General features: G+C 44.0%; 3 protein-coding genes across 6 annotated transcripts; all 3 read left to right on the forward strand.

Annotated features, from left to right (window-relative positions):
- Positions 1 to 260: 260 nt before the first annotated feature.
- LOC120692407 (adenylyl-sulfate kinase 3-like) lies at positions 261 to 4,719 on the forward strand. 4 transcript variants are annotated; one of them, XM_039975695.1, is made up of 7 exons: positions 261 to 658; positions 1,518 to 1,664; positions 2,363 to 2,512; positions 2,649 to 2,767; positions 2,853 to 2,937; positions 3,706 to 3,752; positions 4,241 to 4,719. In XM_039975695.1, the coding sequence occupies exons 1-7, from the start codon at positions 295 to 297 to the stop codon at positions 4,337 to 4,339; spliced, it is 1,011 nt and encodes a 336-aa protein (XP_039831629.1). In that variant the 5' UTR covers positions 261 to 294; the 3' UTR covers positions 4,340 to 4,719. The 4 variants fall into 4 exon arrangements, with proteins under 4 accessions (XP_039831629.1, XP_039831621.1, XP_039831645.1 ...); XM_039975687.1 differs by having other exon boundaries at positions 280 to 658; positions 1,515 to 1,664; XM_039975711.1 differs by having other exon boundaries at positions 368 to 668; positions 4,241 to 4,669.
- A 615-nt stretch (positions 4,720 to 5,334) lies between these two features.
- LOC120692429 lies at positions 5,335 to 6,037 on the forward strand. Its single transcript, XM_039975721.1, has one exon. It carries the CDS (start codon positions 5,461 to 5,463, stop codon positions 5,794 to 5,796), a length of 336 nt encoding a protein of 111 aa, XP_039831655.1. The 5' UTR covers positions 5,335 to 5,460; the 3' UTR covers positions 5,797 to 6,037.
- A 6,270-nt stretch (positions 6,038 to 12,307) lies between these two features.
- Positions 12,308 to 17,285, forward strand: LOC120692433 (protein FREE1-like). The gene is made up of 10 exons (XM_039975732.1): positions 12,308 to 13,239; positions 13,395 to 13,481; positions 13,587 to 13,718; positions 14,493 to 14,627; positions 15,003 to 15,068; positions 15,153 to 15,263; positions 15,807 to 15,899; positions 16,466 to 16,496; positions 16,579 to 16,655; positions 16,770 to 17,285. Exons 1-10 carry the CDS (start codon positions 12,463 to 12,465, stop codon positions 16,845 to 16,847), a joined length of 1,587 nt encoding a protein of 528 aa, XP_039831666.1. The 5' UTR covers positions 12,308 to 12,462; the 3' UTR covers positions 16,848 to 17,285.
- The last annotated feature ends 3,934 nt before the right edge of the window (positions 17,286 to 21,219 follow it).

Genomic DNA, 21,219 nt, shown 5'->3' on the forward strand with positions numbered 1-21,219 from the left:
ATAATTATTAATATTAAATAAAGACAGTTTGCAAAATTAATTCTACAACTCCTGTGCTACTTCGCGAGACAAATCTAATGAGTTTTTTAACTGTATAATTAGAAAATGATTATTATAGCATTACTGTAGCCAATCATAAATTAATTATTATTATTAAATTCGTCACAAAAAATTACACTCATTTATAAAAAAAATTATAAATAAAATTTATTTAGTGGCTCATACTTACAAAATTCACTTCGCAGCACAAATCGTGCTAGCCAACCAAACAAGCCTGAGCCCCACCACCGCCCCATGGACGCCCCACGAGCGGCACGCCTCGCGGTCGCGGCGCGCCCGCCCGGCCCGCGTGCCCCGGCCCGCTTCCCGTTCGCCTCCTCCACCGCACCGCGGCGCGAGGGGCGGTGGTGGTGCGCTCGCGATCCCCGTGCCGATTCCAGAGGTGGTGGGAGCACCTTTCCCTCCCCTGGCCGCTGCTCGCGCCTCGCGCTCGCGCTCGCGCACGCGCACCGGAACCGGAGCCCCGCCGCGAATCTAGGGTTGCCTCCGCACCGCCCCGCGAGATCCCCAGCCGCCGGGATTGCGACGAGGGTAACAGGCGACAGACCGCCCCTCGTCGAATGCGCCGGCGACCGGCCGATTCAGGAGCCCGCAGGAGGTCAGTCTAGGCACGTATCCGCCTCTCTCCTTCCCCGTCTCCTCATTGCTGTTTCGGTCCAATGTGCGGCGCCGCTGGCCGACCGGGGGACGCTGATGCGTGTGGATTGGGCGGAATTTCAGATTCAGTTCCATTTCGACGGAGTAGTAGAACCCATGATCCTGTTTCCTTTCCTTCCCGCGATTTTTCGCACTCGATCGAAACGACTTGGGGCCGAAAAGCGTCTTCCGGGTTACGGCCTCTACCTCGAGCGCGACGGTGGCGGGCATTTTTATGTGGCCTACCGCTGCCGTGGTCTCCAGGCATTTTTATGTGGCCTGCCGCCCTACCGCTTGGTTGAGAAGTCAAAAGGGATCCAGTAGCAGAGCTAAAGGGCGACAGTGAGGCAGAGATGGGGGCCCTGAGGGCAGGGACGGAGATGGGTTTATCAATAGACAAAAAGAAGGATGGGGGAAATGGTTTATGATAATTTGAATGCAATGGGAGTGAGGATAGGTGGCTTGCCACACTGTTGCAATTGGCTTGCACCATTGTCAACCACCTGCCACCAGTTTATCTTCCAAACTGGTTTAGGGTTTGTTCAGCTGATTACCGACGCGATCCCCTATGCGTCCTGTTTACTACTGCAATTTTTTACTCAGGAATTAGGAAGCACAGCCCAATTGATTTGTAAGAATAACTCAATTGCTCCGTGGCAACCAGTTCTGTTATTGTTTATGAAATATGCAATAAAAAGTTGCTACCTGTCAAGAAGAGAATCCATCAATTTCATGGGAAATCAAATTGCATCTTTTTTGATTTGGTTGAGAAGAGTTCGAGCCTTTCTTGTTGTCTTAATGATTGTATTTGTGTACAGTAGTTGAGGAGAAAGCTTCGACAATGTCATCCACTGTGCCAAAGTCATCAAATATTTTCTGGCATGATTGTGCTGTTGGCAAGGCTGATCGTCAGAAGCTACTCAAGCAGAAAGGTTGTGTTGTCTGGATTACAGGCCTTAGTGGTTCAGGTAACTAAGTCTCCCTTCCTCTCAAACTACTTTGTTGCCTGCCTCTTGCTTTGTCAATGCAATCTTTAAATTGCTTGTTATGTATATGATTGGTTCACACTGTTATCGCATGTTAGGTAATTTCTGAACCTTTTCTCTATTTGCTTCTGTGCACTCTATGCTAGTAAAAAATCTGGACAAGAATTGTTAGCTTTACTGAAATTCATTTCATCTCTGTTGAAGTGCTTCTGCTCTGTTCTCAAATCTAGGTGGTCAACTTTTTTTTCTTCTTTTGACTGGATAAATGGTCAAGTTGTTACCTGCTGGTAACTGAAAAAGGACCATGTATTTTGGCTTGGACGAATCGATGATAACCTTTCTTCACTTGCCATGCATTTTGAACAAATAGTTTCAAGGTTGTTAAAAGGAAAATCTGCAATGTTTAAAATATCACTGTAATGTAAACATTTTACTATTTATATGTCCATTGCGTTCACTGTTATTATCTTATTCTTTCTTCGCACTATCTTCAGGATTTAGCTTTGCAAATGTGGAATAAATCAGAATCTATTTCCTATTCTTATGAAGGATGGCAACTTGTAAATGATAGATTTCAGTAGTCACTATTTTTTTCAATTGAAACTTTGCTTCTTCTTTTTTTAAGAAAAAATGTACTTTTTCTAATCTAATTTTTGTTTTTTCTACAACACCTTGTCAAGGTAAAAGTACCTTGGCATGTACATTAGGCCGAGAGCTCCATACAAAAGGGAAGCTTGCATATGTTCTCGACGGTGATAACTTAAGACATGGACTAAACAAGGATCTTGGCTTTAAAGCTGAAGATCGTGTTGAAAATATAAGGAGAGTTGGTAAGTGTCTTTCGAACACAGAAATGTCGTATTAAACTTACTGAAACTAACAATAGTAAACAGAGACCTACCTTGTGCCATTATTTTAGACTTTCCAGGCTTTTGTAATTGACAATTTTCCTACTACATTGTACAGGTGAGGTAGCAAAGTTATTTGCAGATGCGGGCCTTGTATGTATTGCAAGTTTGATATCTCCATATAGGAGAGACCGTGAAGCTTGCCGTGCATTATTATCTGATGGTAGCTTTATTGAAGTAAGGGATCCATTTGTTCATTTTGTCTTTAGTGAACTTAGCTGTCCCATGAGTTTTACCACCAAACACCTATGAACTTTTGCAGGTTTTCTTGAACATGTCCTTGGAATTGTGTGAAGCAAGGGATCCAAAGGGTCTTTATAAGCTTGCTCGTGCAGGAAAAATAAAGGGTAAGGTTCATATAATGCTTGGTCAAATAATTTACAGAGTTTGATGCCTGGATCAAACTTGAAATGTTTTAAATTGTAAATAACATTTCGGGCTTGTTTTAACATTAGAATCACAGCCTGATTTGAAGAATTGAAAGTACTAGTCGAGTCGAATTGTGCTTGTTTTGAGAAAGCAGCACTTTAATACCAGTATGATTTCACAATAACTCTCAAAAGTTAGATGTTGCATATACTGTAAGGATGAATACTTTTTTTCACCATCTGAAGTGTTTATATTCTTCCATTTGATTCCTTGGCTAATGGCTGCACTGTGTAATGATGTACACCTAGAAAGCGTTTAAGCCCCCTTGTTAGGTTATATTCTATCAGTATGCTGCTATTTCACATCTGGCCACACATGGGTCATGTTGCATACTCTTCCAAACTGCCGAACTAGAATCAGTTGAGCTGGTTTATTTCAAGAGTGGACTCTGGTCCATGACCTGTTATAGGGCAGGGCATGCTATGTGTTTGTATGTCCATTTGTAAGTTTAGGTCAAGGAGTTCTCTAGTTGAGAATGGAAAAAGAAAAAAAACAGTAAGTTTAAGAATCTATGAAAACGTTTTCAATGCAAAATTTCTTTTTAGTGCTGACTTCATTTTTTCTTTTTTCTAGTTCTCCACTAGCATGCCAATTGCCAACAGTCTTGATAATAATCTGTTCAACCTGTTTTGTTAAATCATGTATGGTCTGCTCCTGCTTCAAGTTCTAATCATGCTTTATTTCAGGATTTACTGGAATTGATGACCCCTATGAAGCACCACTGAATTGTGAGGTACATGATGGTCAGATTTCATGTCATCTTCATACGTTTAATTGTGTATTATTAAGGTGTTAATGTGGTTGTTCCTTCCGGACTATATCAAATTGCTAGCCTTACTGAAAGTCTAGACATTGAATGCCATAGGATTGTATTAGAAAAAAAGAAGAGCATCCTGGTCATTTTCTTTAACTGTTAACTAATGCAATCGTATAGGTGTAATGTGCTAGGTAGTTGTTCACATTATAGGTCAATTGTAGGTAGCAAATGTTATATGTTAAGGTTATTATTGTGTCTCCTCAAGTAACACTAGTCGAAAGTATAAGATGATTTTTACTGTAAGGCATCATAAAAGTATCGACCTTTTAGCTGACGAAGATGCCAAATTGGTCATCCTGGTGTAAGAGCGAAACCATGTTCAATTCTTTTCTAAGTTGACATCAAGTTGATATCGCTGTTTGTGATCTACAAGTAAAGGTGCTTGACTCTTGCTTTTCTTGCAGATTGAGATCAAGGAAGTGGACGGTGTATGCCCCGCACCTTCTGACATGGTGGGACAGGTGGTTACTTACCTTGAGGAGAAAGGCTTCCTTCACGAGTAGACTGAATCCGTGAAGCAATCTTCGGGTAGGATTTATATAGGATTATATAAGAATCGCGCGGAATAAGTCAAAAGCGCTGGCAGGGGTGCCCCCGTGATTACGTAGATCGATCCCAATGCCTTCGTATTTTCTTCCGTTACTTCCTCTGGCAGTTCTGTGCAGTGGCATTCAGATGAGCCTAGATGGTTCCTAGTTCTTTTGTCTTTGTGGAGTAGATTACGTGCAATCGATTCTGATAGCCATTTGCGGTGCTATTGATGTGGCAATCATTGTCAGGGTAGGTGCAACCAATGCAAGAGAAATTGTCTTTATACTCCGTTTCTTCGCTCCCGAGCTGTACACTCTGTTAAGATTTCAGTATTGGCACGCTCTGTTTCTTCGCTCCCGAGCAGCAGCAGCCCTCCGAACAGCGTCTGACGACTGGTGATGCAAATCTCTCTCGATATATTTTTCTTCGGTCAACTTGAACTCCTGGTCATAGGTTTGCCGTTGGCTCCATCCGGCCTTTTGCTTGTCGGCAATCGGCATCACTAAGCGAGGGGGTAAAGGTCGTATGGTATCACCGGAATAACGCGGTCCACAATTTTTCTCTTGCGGGCCGGTTAGATCCGGAGCACCGGAAATGCCAACGTAAATCGGACAGCAGCGTACTGCAACACGTGAGGTTTTTACCGCGGGTGTCTCTGGTTCTTGCCACAACAAACTCTGTCACCGTCAGCACGAGAAAATGACCGCAGAATGGGTAAACCGCCACCTCGACGTGACGATCGCTCTGGCGTATTCCGGTCTCTGCATGCGCCTGCGCTACAAGTCCCCAGCTGAACCTCGGCGGCTGCTGCGCAGGCACGGCACACGAGAAAACGGCCAACCAGCGCGGCGGCGGGGGCGACCACGGTCCACGGCCCTCGTGTTGCCCTTGGCATCCACGCCACGGCCGCGCACGTCGCGCGCTGCCTTCCGCCCGCACTCCACGCAACCAAAATCAAAACCCGCGCCCAAAACCACGCGCCGCACGCGACACCGGCACACCGCGAAGCGAGCCCGACGAAAAAAGAAGAAGACCAGGCCAAGGAGGCGAAGCGAAGCAAGCACCCGACGTCCCAACCAACCGGCCGGGCGGAATGGTGTTCAGCGCCGCGGTCCTGGCGGCGGCGGCGCGCGCGCCGGCGGAGCTGTGCCAGCGCCCGCCGCGCCCGGGGCGGCGGCGGCTGCGCGCGGACGAGGTCCTGCGCGCGCTCTTCCTGCCGCCCGCGCGGGAGCTCGGGCGCCTGGGGGACTTCCTCTTCGCCTTCTTCTGCCTGCCGCTGCCGGAGTACTACGTGCCCGGGTCCGGCCGCGGCGGCGGGTGGGTGGCGCGGGCGCCGGTGCTGTATACCTACCGGAGGTCGCTCTCCGTCGCCTCCTCGTCCTCGTCGTCCTTCTCGTCGTCGTCCATGTCCTCGTCGGAGGAGGATTGATTGCCCGCAGGAATAGGAAATTGTACAGGTTGCTAAACGCAATGGATTTGTAGTTGGTTTGTTCTTTTGCATATAATCGATTTGGTGCGGTGGAATTCGATTAGGTCTGTTCAATTCCTTTTCTCCCTCTGTATATATAGATTGTTTTACCCTTTTCGAAAATAAACATTCAATGTCCTTGTGAACTAGGAGTTGAACTGATATTATTCACATCAACTAGGTCCATACCTGTTCGTTGCTACGAGTTTACATCATCATAAAAAATAAAACCAACTTGATATGGAAAAATTATAAAGTGAACCTACCAAGAAGCGAAATAAGTGGCACTTAACTAATACATTAACCCTCATTTTCTCGCCCAACTAACTCTTCCTTATCATGAAAATGGTTACTTTGCCCAACTAAGCAATATTTTTATGTTCTTATGGATATATATCAGTTGAAAACCATTCAAAGTTGGTAGCAATCTCATCTTAATGAAACACGTGCTCAGGCACGGTCGGGTCGCGAGGTTGGCAGCAACAAAATATATGCAATATTTCTCAATGATACCGGTTTTACATGATACATATATACTTCGAAAAAAAATATCAAGTAGCGAAAGCAACAAGCCACTCTGGCCTACTAAACCAGGACCTATCTGGCTGCGTGATAAATGCTATGAGCTGGTTCCATCCATCAAGTAGCCGCCATGGGTTCGAATCAGCAATTATTTCTAACAGCACAATGACAACCTCAGTCAACCACCCACAAATCCAATTAAACAAGACAGATGAGCAATGCTAGAAGCGGCCTAAATTGACCTTCACGCTTTACCTCCAGCCATGTTAACTAATCTACCAGTACCAATGGAAGGACTAAATTATATTTGCACTGTAGCAACATTCTGTAAGTAAGAAGTGAAATGACATAAGGCTATGCATAAAGAGATATCATGAATGTTCAGGGTTAGGCTTCACAAATAGCTACAAGGCATAACTTACTCGAAAATGAAAACAAAGCCACTGGACTGGTCTTTACCTTGGTAAGTTTTCTGAACTTTGTTGGAAATAGTCGTACTCTTAGTATTCCAGGGCTACTTTTCTTTGCTAGTTCTTCCTCAATGTCTTGTAGCTACCAATTTCCCAGCATGTCATCCTCAATAATGTCTAATATACCCTTTCAAGCACATTCTATACTATGTGCAGTTATAATTGATTCGGTATTGCAGGCCAAGGAGCTGTTATATATGCAACCAAATATGATAGAGGAATGGTTTTTCGGAGCATTAGCACATCCAACCAACATACTTATGGACACAATTTGCTTCCCAAAGATTAATCTATGAATGGCCATTGGGAAGAGTGAATGGAGAAAAGAATCCATGTACTCGTACCTTCTCATACTACGCAAAGATATGGATTAGAGCATCCCACATACAAGCGTGTAGTTGCCCCAAGAGGACAGTTCTTCGTATGTTCTGGTAACCCTTAACTTATATATGATGGACAGTCGATACTATTTGGTTTTGCCATGGATCTTATTTGAATGCATGAATAAAATAAAATAAAAAGCATCAGATCAGTGCACGTGCAGTACATCGGAAGTTCAAAATAAAGAGGACAGCGCATGTCAAAGGATTGCACACGAATCAGACTGCTGGCGCCCCAACACACGAATGCGCTTGATCGCGCGGTGAGCGATGTCACAATTGCAGCGCCGATGCTTAGATCGGTCAGACCGGTCGGGGTAACCGGTCAGACCGGTTCGCCGGTGCAGAACGGCGAAATCCGACGAACGCTCGCCCGGGAGGGACCCCGTTAGGGCAAGCGCGTGTAGGGTTGTTCTAGGATCGGTAGACCACCTAGAACGCCTTCAGACATCGCGGAGACAAAAGAAGAACAACAGAAAAGGGTTGGAAGGAGCTAGGGTTTGGAGATAAAAATAGAAACAATAAACATAAAAAGTAATGTATTAATGTGTTTTTTGATCGATTGGATCCCTCAATCGGTCATGACCCTTTATATTTATAGGGTGGGGTGGACTTATCCCGCAAGAAATTCTATTTACAGATCTAAATCTATGAAAAACCCTAGTTGTACTCGGACACTACCTGGACCGGTCAGACCGGTCGGTCCCTGCCGGACAGGCCACAGTGCCTCGACCGGTCAGACCGCTCGGTCAGACCGGTCAGACCGATTGGTGCCAATTTTGGCTGTCAACATATGCCCCTCCTATTTTTTTGGTAAAGTTTGCTTGCTAAAAAAACATTCTTCTGAGTCAAAATTGTATAAGGGCGATGATTAACACTACATCGGCTATTTTTTGTACCAAAGGCGATAAACAATTATCGGCCATGTTTTGCTCAAGTCGATGTTGAAACAACTTGTTTGGGCTGCCACACCTTCTTCATTGTCGCTGACGTCTTTAGCACGGCCTCCACTTGTTCCATTGCCTCCTTCTTGCGCATACGTTGCAGCCTTCGCTTCTGAGTATGAGACAAGCCTGAGGGACACCACCTCGGCTGTAAATACTTTGAATCTTGCTCCTTGCTCTTCTCATTCTCTTTGATGCAATCAACATCTTGCTTGACCGGATTATTGTTAGCAACAATCGGTCTTTGTAGTAATGCATGATTTGGATACATAGGAGGATATTGAATATAATATGATTGCATATGCATCCTACTATAATCCATAAGTGTATAAAAGTAGGAATACCAGTAATATCATAGAGCAATCGGTCCACTAGATGAAGTATAATTACCTTGACTCGATTGCTCTTGATGTCTTGACGATGATCCCGTATCCTTGACTTCACTTGATCACCCCTTCTGTCTCTGACCACTCTTCTGAACAGTTCCCTCCTTCTCATATTTGGCCAAGAATTTCTTGAAACTCGGCCTTGTCTTGCTTTTGGAAGAATTCCCAGACTTACTGGGCGTACCGGTCAGACCGGTCGGACCGGTCAGACCGCCTTTTGAACCGGTCAGATTGGTCGACTCGCTATCGACCCCTTTTTCCTTGTCCTACCCCCCGAGCGTTGAAGCCTCTGTTGCAACTCGAGGAGTCTTGCTCTGCAACACCTTTTTCTCATGCCTTTCCTCACCAACCACCATATTTTTCCCTTTAGTCGATTTGGCTTGATGCGGCCGAATCAATACTTTTGGATTTGACAACTCAAGTGTATGAACGGGAAAATGATTTTGATCAATTTGCATCGCAGGAACAACCAATCGTCCTTCATTTATAGCCGATTGTATTTGTCTACGAAGAACATTGCAATCATTAGTGGCATGAGAAAAAGTATTGTGTAACTTACAATATGCACGCCGCTTCAATTCCTTCGTTGATGGAATAGTGTGAGAGAACTTAATCTTCCCAAGCATTGCCAATTCATCAAAAATTCTATCACACTTTGTCACATCAAAAGTGAATTTAATCTCATCTTGCCGATTTTTAGAAATCGGCTTTAAAGAAATACAAGTGCTGGGCTTATCACTAGATGACCATACAAATTCAGCAGCATATACTTCAGTACCCTCATCGTCTGAAGATTCTCCTTGTAGCATATGCATACTAAGACGATCGGGTTTAAATCTTGCATCTTTACTCCGGCTTTCTTGAGCCAAAGCCCTTTGCAACACTTGATTAACGGTTAGAAACTCACATCCTTCTAATTTTTCTTTAATATGAGATCTCAAACCATTGAGAGCTAATTCGGCAAGATTCTTTTTAGAAATAATCAAACTATAACATCGGTTTTTTGTATCTCTAAATCTTCTAACAAATTCAGCAACAAATTCATCTTATTTTTTCTTAACCGATGTTAAATGGCATAGCCTCAATTCATTACCACCATTGAAAAAATGCTCATGAAATTTACGCTCTAATTGAGACCAAGTTTGCACAGAATTAGGAGCTAATGCCGAAAACCATGAAAAAGCAGTGCCAGATAAAGACAAAGGGAACATTCTAATTTTCAAATTATCAAGACTCCCATAAATTCCCATTTGTGCATTAAATTGACTAACATGCTCCCATATAGTTCTACTATTCTCTCCAGTCAATTTAATAAATTCAGGCACCTTGAAATTCTGAGGATATGGTATGGAATCAAAACTCTCAGGATATGGTTTTTGACAAACAAGAGTTTTATCCTTAAGTTCTATGCCGAAAGACTCTTTAAACATAACAGCCAAATCTTCCTTATGTTTCTCAAGTATTTGATTAAAATAAGAATCATTTAGCCTCTGAACATTGGCGCTAGAACTATTCGGCATTTGCGGTGCATGATTCGGCTGTGTATATGGTGTTTGGTGCGAATAACCATGGTTTGACATTGCACCATATGAATAACCCGAACTTTGGGGAAGCATAGTATACGGATTATAAGTCATAGTGGCGTATGGAGGAACACCATAACCAGTAAACCCATTTGTTCGGCTAAAATCAGCCTGAACAGGAGGCATACTAGTAATAGGTTCAGGAGACGACTGATACGCCACCAGAGCACCAGGACCGGTCTGACCGGTCGGGAAACCGGTCTGACCGGTTTGTGCAACCGGTCTGACCGTTCCATTCGCGTACTGCTCTGAAGGTTTCTGACTATCATAAAAATTCATCGGCATGCCGTACTGTGGTGCAGGTATCGCCGATGATTCAGGAGGCATAGAGTGATTTTGAAAAGTACTAGCAACACTAGACATAGGAGCACTACTATCATTGGCCAAGGATTGCTTTCCTAAAGACTTATCAATCATATTTTGAACAGTAGCAAGCACCTTTTCTTGACCATCAACCATTAATTGAGTAAATTGCTCCAAAATATCAGGCGATGCTGAAGTACTTACATTATTATTTGCTTTGGCCTGTTCTTCTTCATCCGAAAGAATGACCACCTCCTTATCCTTGAAGACTTCACCCTTCCGGTTCCTGGAGAAGTGAGACAAGAACCACTAACGCTTCTCTTCGATTTCTTTCTCTTTGCGCTGTGTGTTCTCTTCTTCGCACTCCTTGATGAAGGCTTCATAAGCTTGACGATCTTCAGCCGACAGTTGATCAGGAGTCGGCTTAACAATGTTGCTGGCATCAACATCATTACTTGATAGCTTCACCATGGTAGTATGTGGAGTAGATTAGATCGGTTTAAATAACCAATATCTTTCTTCCCCAACAGAGTCGCCAAAATATGTTGGCGCCAATTTAGGGCCAACACACGAATGCGCTTGATCGTGCGGCGAGCGACGGCACAGTTGCAGCGCCGATGCTCAGACCGGTCAGACCGGTTCGCCGGTGCAGAACGACGAAATCCGACAAACGCTCGCCCGGGAGGGACCCCGTCAGGGCAAGCGCGCGTAGGATTGTTTTAGGATCGGCAGGCCACCTAGAACGCCTTCAGACGTCGCGGAGACGAAGGAAGAACAGCAGAAAAGGGTTGGAAGGAGCTAGGGTTTGGAGATAAAAATAGAAACAATAAACATAAAGAAAAGTAATGTATTGATGTGTTTTTTGGTCGATTGGATCCCTCAATCGGCTGTGGCCCTTTATATTTATAGGGTGGGATGGACTTATCCTGCAAGAAATCCTGTTTACAGATATAAATCTATGAAAAACCCTAGTTGTACTCGGACTCTACCTGGACCGGTCAGACCGGTCGGTCCCTGCCGGACAGGCTACAGTGCCTCGACCGATCAGACCGCTCGGTCAGACCAGTTGGTGCCAATTTTGGCTGTCAACACAGACACCATGGCACACGCATCAAATTCAGAAATTCAAGCTATTGTCAAGGATCACAAATGCAGAGTAAACTCAAGAAAATTCTTACTGCAATTCAATTGAATTGATGTTTTCTTAAGTGAAGATACCATAATGATTTGAGTATATATAGCACAAATAAAGTTGTATTCCCATCTAAACAATGCTTGGCAATTCCAACTAACCTTAGGAATCAGACTGTATAAGGTTAGTTTCCAACACTAACATGTACTTGAATCACCGCACATCAGAGCTCTGAATCGAAGAAAAAATCCAACTGAAATGCAGGCCTTAAGTGCCTCACAAGTTTAGCTCTTTGAAGCGAGCGCTTTCATTTTTTTGCCAGAATTCTCCACCGTTTGCCATGAAACTGTTTTAAGAGGAAAAAAACAATGGGCTTGCCAGGCCACGTAGATTTATACATGGGCCAATCTCTGCTCACCGGTGCGTGAAAAGCCCTAATACGGACAGAGAAGAGGCCCGACTTTCAAGTTGGGCCTCCTAATAATTTTTTGGGCAAGTTGGGCCTCTAATATGATGGCAGCCCGCTACTCAGTTCGGTCCAACATGCTAACCCGCCGTGTCGGACGCGCAGTCAGGTCGACGGCGACGCGGCCGGCGAACTCCCGCGAAAAGCGAGCCGGAATCCACCAAAGGTCCATCGCGGCCGTCCACTGCCACCAGCTGGCCGAATCGAACGGCCACCACGCACGGGCACGCTCCAAAACGAATAAAAATCCCGAGCTCGAAACCAACACGTCAACCTGCCCCCTCCCGAAGCAACCCCCACCATCTTTTTCCCCCCTTCCCTTTCCCCGTGCAACGAACGCAAACGCGACTCAACGAATCGGATCAAATCAAATTCGCCATCCACCTCGCCGGCGCCACCGCGGCCTCGAGCGCCTGCCCGCCGCCCGATCGGCCACCGGAGATGCAGCACGGGAGCGGAGACTACGCCGCATCCGGCGGCCCCGCCGGCCACTACTACCCGCACCAGTACGCGCCCCCGGGGTCCAACCCGTATCCAGCCGCTACCGATGCGCCGGCGCCGGGGGCGGGGGGCTACGCCTCCGCGCCGCCCTACTCCGTTGGCGGAGGCTACCCAGACCAGCCGCCCTACTCCGTCGGCGGAGGCTACCCCGACCAGCCGCCCTCCGCTCCGGCCTACTCGCAGCCGCCGCCCACACAGCCCCAGTACGGCGCCGGGTACCCGCCCTACAGCACCAACCCCGCGCCCTACCCGCCGGAGCCGTACTACACCTACACGCCGCCCCCCACCCAGGCTGCGGCTCCGCCGGCTGCGGAGCCCAACCCTCCGCCGCCGCCCTACGACGCCCCGTACTACGGGGGCGGGTACCAGCCGCCGGCCGCGGGGTACGACAACGAGGATTACCTGAACGAGGGCGCGTACGCGTACAACGGCGGCGGCGGCGGCTCGGAGCCGTACGGGGCGCGCGTTACGGCCCCTGCGCGGTCGGGATCCGCGCTGTTTGATGACTATGGGCGGTCGATCAGTGTCCCATCCGGAGGGGAGGAGCAACCGTGGAGCGGTGGCTGTGGGGGTGGGGGTGGGGGTGGGAGCTTTGGGGCGATCGCGAGGGCCCTTCCAAAGGCGGACACGCATGAGGATTCGAGTGGCGGTGCACAAAAATTTCGGGTTAAGATACTTCCAGAGGGCGCTGGGAATCCTACTGATGTGCTTTGCCAGGTACAGTAATAGTAAGATTGATGAAATAGTATGTTTGAAGATTGGGAGGTGTTGGCGGTTTCCTGCTAGGATCCACTAATATTCCTTGTCATTGATGACAAAGAGAACTCAACTGTCATTTTGATACTTAAGATGTCCTGATGGTGCCGTTGCAGATTGGTCTAGATGGAATTCGCATGCTTGATCCAAATACAAGCAGGACCCTAAGAATTTATCCCCTTGATTCACTGACGAGATGGGAGGTCAGTTTGCCTGCTTGTTCGTATGAAAATGATGTTTGTTTTCCCGTAATACAGATACAGATATGCAACAGTTAGTGAGATTAATGTCTGTTGGTGCTTATTTAGGTTTTGGATTCAACTATATTTGCATTCTGGGCGAAGACATCAGTGGATATTGAAGCAAAGCGAATTAGGCTGAAGTCAAACAGTTATACTTCCAATACTATGCTTGACACTGTGACAGCAGCAACAGTCCAGGTATTGCGGCAACACTATTTTTTTCCTATCCCTGACAATATCTGGCCTCATGTAGCTACTAAAAACAATCAAAATGCTTCTGAGGTGATGCCAAGTTTCGTTATATTTCTACTTAGCATGCAACAGTTTTAAGATGATATCTCAAATGGTTCAGTCATTTCTTAAAAATCCTACATGCACATTTAACTAAATAAGAGATTTTGATGTGTTAGTTTCTTTACGTGGTTTGTCCGTTGTGATTATGGATTATAATCAAATATAGGAACCATCTTTTAGAGGAGGAGGAGGAGGGGGGGGGGCATATAAAGTAGTTGAAAACCAAAACGAACTTGCTGAATTGATTTGTATACTGGAAGTAGTAACAATAAATATCTGGCTTGTGTCTTGAGTATTTTATTTTTCCGAAGTTCTACTCACATAACATAGAACTACCAAAATGGCACGTTATTCTTTACTGCCATGTTGCCCTTTTTGATTTATTTTATCTCAAAGGTTGCTGAGTTTGAACTGCGCACTTTCTTGTTTTGGAAAGGGATACAAGTTGGATAAGCTGGATATCGGATGGGGCTATTAATCTTTTATCTTTAATTTTTCTGTAGAAACCTGACTATGTAGAAACTTGCCTGTTTTTTATATAAATTCCACCTCAGATGTAGGCTGACTATCTCCTTGATGGTGTATTTTGTTCAGTGGGTCACTCATGCATGCAATTGCATTAAAAAGCAATTTTGCCGTGGATAACACTCAATTAAATTTGTGTTTTGGTATAATTAGTTTAAGGAGATTGGTGGAGATGCTAGAAACAAAGGACCTGTGGATGCTGGCAAACATGTGGTACAATCAAATGAGAAGAAGAAAGGTTTTGATTGGATGTTTGCAAAACCTGTTGATGAAGTGAAAGATCATTGGGTAAGCTGAGCTGTAATATCGAATGATTACTTGACTACACGATTAAGATAGAAACTGTTCTAGTGTAGCTATTTTCTTGCAGATATTGTTTGACATGATACGTTGATAAGAATATGTACCGTGCCCTGCTGCTTGTATGTAGTTGGTTACATGCATTTTCTAACCCTCATTAAGCATTTCCTCTGATCACATTCATCACCTCACTTCTATTGGTTTATGTTAGTGTTATGGATCTTATTCTAAATTCTTCTTGGTGGTATTCATCAATCATCATCTTGTATCGCATTTTCTTAATTTTATGATTATTATGTCTCTTCACTTGTTATTCTGTTATAAATGTCTGCATTATTTGATTTACTTTTGTCACCTTTATAGGTTCCAGATGAGGTTGCCAAGAAATGCCACTCATGTGCCGCTGATTTTAGCTCTTTTAATCGCAGGGTAATCTATGTAGCATCTTTGTCCATGTACTCATTATCTCTTATGGTAAAGTTTTAATTTGTGAAGACGGTGCCTTTTCTGCAGCATCATTGTCGGAACTGTGGTGAAATCTTCTGTGACAAATGCAGTCAGGGAAGAATTGCTCTGACAGCTGAGGATAATGCTCCTCTTGTCCGAGTTTGTGATAGATGCATGGTACATTTAGCCACTCATTTTTTACTTTATAATTTCTTTTTTTACATTAACTGAACTTATTTTGCTTCAATGATAGTTTTATTTTGTTATCCCTTTCTTTCAACCCCACATTTATGAATGCCAGCATTGTTAAAACAAGGCCACCCAGTGCTTCAGTTGTCACTTGTCACTTCTTTATTGCTAGCATTTTTGAACTAGGATTGCACCGGTAGCTCTGTAGCTCCTCTTGCTAATTTTCTCTGTTATGTTACTTGAGTGAAGTGTACACACCCTGTAGCTAAGGCTGCTTGGTTATTGTAGCTCTTTGCTTATTGTAGCTCTGGGCAACTTATTTACTGGATTTTTGTACTAACTTAAATACGTTCCTGTCTTTGCTTGTTGTTTTTTGTACTTGTATGTTCTGTTCTATTAAGCTACTAGTTCTATTCTAGGTGGTATTTCACTGCATGCACTATTAGGATTTCAGATAGGTTAACTATGCTATGGCTGTCACTTGATTTGCTATGCCATGTGTTCATAATGGCTGGTTCTTATATCTTACAGGCTGAGGTCACTCAAAGGCTTAGCATGGCTAAGGAAGCTGCCAGCAGATCTGCAACCGTGCAAAGTCATGAAGATCTTGCAAGAAAACTTAAGGTATTTACTCTGTCATATGTTCATTTAACTAATATTTAAGTGGCATGTGCACTTAAATTAATTGAGCATTCCGGGTTTGAAGCCAAAACTAGCCAAAACCTTGTATCTTGCTGCAAGAAATGTGTCAGTCCCTTTCTTTATGGCAACATTGATGTGATGTCGTAGATTCTTGCCAGAATATGGCCAAATATTGGCTGTAAAGTTTTACATTCAAGTGCATATTCTGTCACACGTTGATAAGGCAAAAGCAGGCACTAACCTATAAAACATGCTAGTAGTAGCAGTGTCAATGTTCCCCTATCATTATAATATTGCTGTTGCAACTTGGCCAATTAGATTGAAAGCCTACAAGATGTTGTAATCTACCTGCAAGCTTCTGGTTATTTTAATTCAAATGCAAAGTTGGGAAAAGGATATCTTTTATCCCACGAAGTGCCTTCGGTCAATTGTGCATCGTTTTGTTTATTCACAAAGGCTAATGAGAAAAAATGAATCACAGAGATGAAATATAGTGTTTATGATTCTTTTATGATATGAATGATTTTTGACATTTATGTTTTCATTAGGAGGAAATGGAAAGAAACCGCAGGTCTTCAGGTACTTCTTGCTTTCCATCCCTTTTACAAGTTCATATTACAGACTCTAGTGCATAGAAATTCTGAAATGTCTGCTTGAAAAGGTCCGGCATCTGGTGGTGGGGCATCTGGTACCAGAATGAGGGAAGTCGCATGCCCTACCTGCACAGTCCATCTTCAGGTAAATTGTCGCCCACTGAATAACACAAATTCACAGATTGCTCCTAGTGATTGTGCTTTTGGTACCTGGCGGATTAACTATTGGTATTTCTGCCATTTGGCTGTGGCATTTCAGGTTCAGATTCCAACATCTGGCTCAGAGACAGTGGAGTGCGGAGTGTGCCAGCACGCCTTCCTTGTCAGCGCCAATTGATAAACCGGGAGGCAGTGCACACGTAGAAATTATTCTGTTGATTACTCAACTTCTATTTTGTTCTACACATGATAAGAGTGCGTTCTGTCAGCCTGTACATGTCTAATTGTGTTTGTGATCACAATAGGATAATGCCATCTTTTTCATGTACATGAGCGGATTACAAACTCAGGATTGCTGCTGAATTTCTAGATTTATGGGGAGAATACTGATGGAATATACTTGTTAGTGAAGGCTGAAGATGGGTCCCAAATCTATCTTGAATCATCAGTGTTAGGGTATCAACAGTTTAGACAGCTGCTGGATTGTCTATTTTGCTTTTCGTGTGATATTTAATGTCTCTTGGTTGGTGTTGTTTTGCTTGGGAGCACGAATCAGAGTGTAGACAGCAACATGCTCTTTTCTCATTTAATGATGGCTACGTCAGCTTATTTCTAACTGTTGTACATGCTGTTATGTCACACTACTTTTCTTTCTGGACCTTGAGGTCTTCAGGGATCAAAATGGGGGTAGCTTTTGAAGCCAATTTTGTTTAGAATGTTACCTGTGAACTATTAGTAGTTTATTTTTCGCTCTAGAAGTGTCGGAAGTTCTAAATAATTATGACCATCGAGGGTCTTGTCGAACAAAATCCACTCACGGGGAAGGAAGTGGCTGTCCAGGCGTAGGGTATGCATATTGTGGTTCGAATCTGTCTAAAGTTTCATGTTTCTTGCACATTCATGTTACTGATCTCGGCAACATCCCATGTATAAACTACCACAGACATCCCATGTATAAACTACATCGGGTATCCCTCGGTGGTGGGCTTCGTGGCTAAACACCAAAATCTGGCGCGCCAGGTAGTGGTGTTCATCGAAGATCCACCACAACTCAATGGCATCTTTCAAGTTCACCAGTGCTCGAGGAGGGCACAACCTTCATCTTGGGCTCCTAGGTCTGCATCGCCATTGGTTGGGGGTGATTTGCTCGATGAGTTTGTTAACAACTTCAATGAGATACTGCTTCCTAACCTCGCCAGGGAGATCGAGGAAGAGTCTGTTTTTGACGCGACTTCAACTCTTGCCACACCAGGACTACTCGATCCAGTCCGACCTGAGGAACAACTTTGTCGATTACTGTTTGGGCTATGTAATGCGACCGCTGTTTACCAGGAGGCCATGCTCTTGGAGTCCCTCTCCTCATTGGAGGAGGACTTGATCATCTACTAAAGTTTTTTTTTGTCATGTTGACAATTGCAATATTGTTTAGTGCCATAAATATTACAATTGCTTAATAGTATTCCCATAAATGGTTGATGTTAATTTCTGTAACACGGGAATGTCGCTTTGGTCAACTAGTTAATGTTTGGATGTTGTATGCGTGTGAAAGTAGTGCTGCACTAACATGTATATTTAGCTTTTCCTTAGGTTGCTTCAATAATTGAGAGTGTTTTCATAAAATGTGACAAGTTTAGGTTAGATGGATTTAATTCAACTATAGACAACTTTATTAAAACTATGAAAGAGAATCAGTGGTCGAAGAAGTTTTGAATCAAACATCAGCATTCATAGAAGCTTTGAAATAGACTGAAAAGGAATATTCACTGTTTTTCAAAACAAAGGTATCAGAAAGACTCCCAACTACTGCAGTTAAGCTGAAAAGAGTTGTCTTGCTATCTGATCAAGATATACTCTTGCATAAACCACAAAATGGAGCATTTGAAAAACCAGAAAGATTGGCAAGAATTATGTCTAAACTACACGATGACAAGGTTAGTGGTAGACAATATGCTTGTCTATGCAATCAGCATTCTTAATAGCAGGAGGTTTTATAAAAATATTTTCATCAGCAAGCATATTAAAAATATAAGTACTTTTCTCCTTTGTAAATAAGAGACATTAACTATATTACCATTTGGGACCACGTTGTTTTACCCATGGTTGAGGAGTTTATAGTCAACATCTTTCTAATCTCAATTGGGTTTGATGTCGGTACACTTTGCATTAATCTTAGAAAGATTTTAAGTTGTAAATGGAGATGTTGGAAATTAGGGTGGTCCTAATACTAAAAAAATGTCTATAACACACAATCTCACTCTAGAGTCGACCAGCCTCTTAGATTTCTGGGTTCTTCTGCAAGTGACAGAGCCAAACTATGATAAAGCTTAGACCCTTTGTGAACCCGGATGGCAGAGTCAATCTATGATAAAGTCTAGACCCTTTGTAATTCCAAGTGGCTGGATGACAGAGCCAATCTTCGATGAATCACAACTTATATGTTAAGTAACTACATGACTTCATGGAGAGCACACAACAATATTAGACAAGAGCATACAACACTCTCTTCTTTAGTGGCTAGCCTAGCCTTATCTCTATTGCTCTCTCATGTCTAGCACTACCTCATCTCATCTGTCATAGTAAGGGAGGGGTCTCTATTTATAGGCGGGAACCATGATATTAAGACAAGTGTCTACTTTCTAGATAATTTCAAAATATTCTAATATTTTATAATTTTATTTATACAAATTCTGGAATACTCTATGGAAAATATCTTCTTGTATGGTGGAGAATAGTCTAGAAGATTGCCTTGCTCTTTTCAACAGTGGAAGAACAAAATGTCATAACTAGTGTAAGTAGTGTGATGAATAAATACTCACATTAACATAGAAAATAATTATTATAGCCTTGTCACTGCTTACTTCTCTTTGGAGTATTATTGATTAGGAACAATCGGCCATGTAGCTAGATGGCATGATTTTTCCAAAATGACATTGAGCTATTTAGCACCACTAGGATTTTTCTCTGTTTTTGTTTTTGTCATCCTATCTACTCTTGTCCACACACACACACACGTCACCTAACATGGCGCGGCTGAGCCTCTCAATCAAACCACATCTTTCCTACCTTGTCCTCCTCTGTCTCAATACCATGTGCTTAGGAGAGTATTTCTATTTTCACTCACAAGAATGCATTGTATTCTGTTTTGGCAACTGAAGGTGACGATTTGGGTGGGTGTGAAGTGACTCCAAAACATTTGCGACCCTGCTTGATAAGGTTAGTTTCTTGTACTCTCTTCGTTCCAAATTATAAGTCGTTTGACTTTTTTGACACCAAGTTTGACCACTATTAAAGAACTTGTATTGATGAAGTAAGCCACAACAAAAGAATTCATATTTTGCACAAATTTTTGTATAAGACGAATGGTCAAATTTGGGGTGAAAAAAAGTCAAACGACCTATAATTAGGAACGGAGGGAGTAATATATTTCATTGCTCTTGTATTCTTACTCTTGTTGTTCTAAGTTTTCCCCACTCTATGTTGGAAGTATGCGTGTAAAAGGATCAGATTTCAATTTGAGGTAAAATTATAGACATTCGTCGGGTTGGGTCTGGATTTTTTTCAGGTTCATTGGGTCGGGTGGCCCCTGAGCGTTGCTCATCGAGGGAGGCTCGGCTAGAAAGCCTAGCCGCCAGCCGCAGGTCCTCTCTTCCCTTTCTCCCGTCAAAGCACACCTGCTAGAAGTATGGAAAAAATTGCAATATTAGGCGGTGGAGAAGTATGTGGGGCACGAGGAAGGCGGTGGTGGGGCTTTCTTTCTCTCCGCCCGTCCTTCCTCTGGCGCGAGAAATTTGCAAAAATGGGACCGCAAACATTGTCCTTTGCAGTTTTGTCATTGGTCCTACATTTCATAGGCACAGATGGTCCCACCGTGTTATTCACTGGGAGTGGCAAATTCACAAATGGTCAGTGTTTGCAGTCCTAATATTGCAATTTTTTCCTCTGGCGCCGGGATTCTTGGAGACAGCTAGCGGTCGGCTGGGGTCGGAGCCGATTTCGGTGTCCACCCGCAATCTGCCTTTTGAGGCTGTGTCGGTTGGCTCTCATCCTCCCAGTTCGACGGCCTCCGGCGGTAGCCTCCGTCCTTGCTGGCGGTTGCCGGATCTGGCCTTCAGTCGAAGATAGGGGCTTGGTCCCTCGCCTGGATTCGTGCTGCCATCAGAGGGTGAGTGCTCGGGTCCGGGCAGCTGCTAGATGGCGGCGATGAGGTTCCTCCCGAGGCCGACAGGGTTCCCCACCTACTCAGGCGCCATGCACCTAGCTGCGACGGTGGGCCTACTTCGTCCATCGCAACGCCCTCGCTTGCTTGCGCTTGGGGCAAGTTCAGGCCCCGAGGAGGTGGCGTTGTGTGTAGTGGGATGTACCGTACTAGCCGACGGCTTCTTGGTCGTGCAGGTATTTGGATGAGGTTACAGGGAGTGTAGGGGAAACCCCAGCCCAACTTCACACTAGCTGGTAATGGCGATGTTTGTTGCGTCGCTTTTTTTGTTGAAGGCTTTGCCGAAGCGCTATCCTACCTGCAAGTAAATCTCCTCGCTCTCATGCACTAGATG

This window comes from Panicum virgatum, chromosome 2K (genome assembly GCF_016808335.1).
Source record: "Panicum virgatum strain AP13 chromosome 2K, P.virgatum_v5, whole genome shotgun sequence".
NCBI lineage: Eukaryota > Viridiplantae > Streptophyta > Magnoliopsida > Poales > Poaceae > Panicum > Panicum virgatum.

Coding starts and splice junctions, on each gene's coding strand:
- LOC120692429 (XM_039975721.1), top strand. CDS start 5,461: ATGGTGTTCAGCGCCGCGGTCCTGGCGGCGGCGGCGCGCGCGCCGGCG.
- LOC120692407 (XM_039975687.1), top strand. CDS start 295: ATGGACGCCCCACGAGCGGCACGCCTCGCGGTCGCGGCGCGCCCGCCC. Junction 2,513..2,648: donor TGAAAATATAAGGAGAGTTG/GTAAGTGTCTTT, acceptor TACATTGTACAG/GTGAGGTAGCAAAGTTATTT. Junction 3,753..4,240: donor AAGCACCACTGAATTGTGAG/GTACATGATGGT, acceptor CTTTTCTTGCAG/ATTGAGATCAAGGAAGTGGA.
- LOC120692433 (XM_039975732.1), top strand. CDS start 12,463: ATGCAGCACGGGAGCGGAGACTACGCCGCATCCGGCGGCCCCGCCGGC. Junction 15,069..15,152: donor TTAGCTCTTTTAATCGCAGG/GTAATCTATGTA, acceptor CCTTTTCTGCAG/CATCATTGTCGGAACTGTGG. Junction 16,497..16,578: donor AAGAAACCGCAGGTCTTCAG/GTACTTCTTGCT, acceptor CTGCTTGAAAAG/GTCCGGCATCTGGTGGTGGG.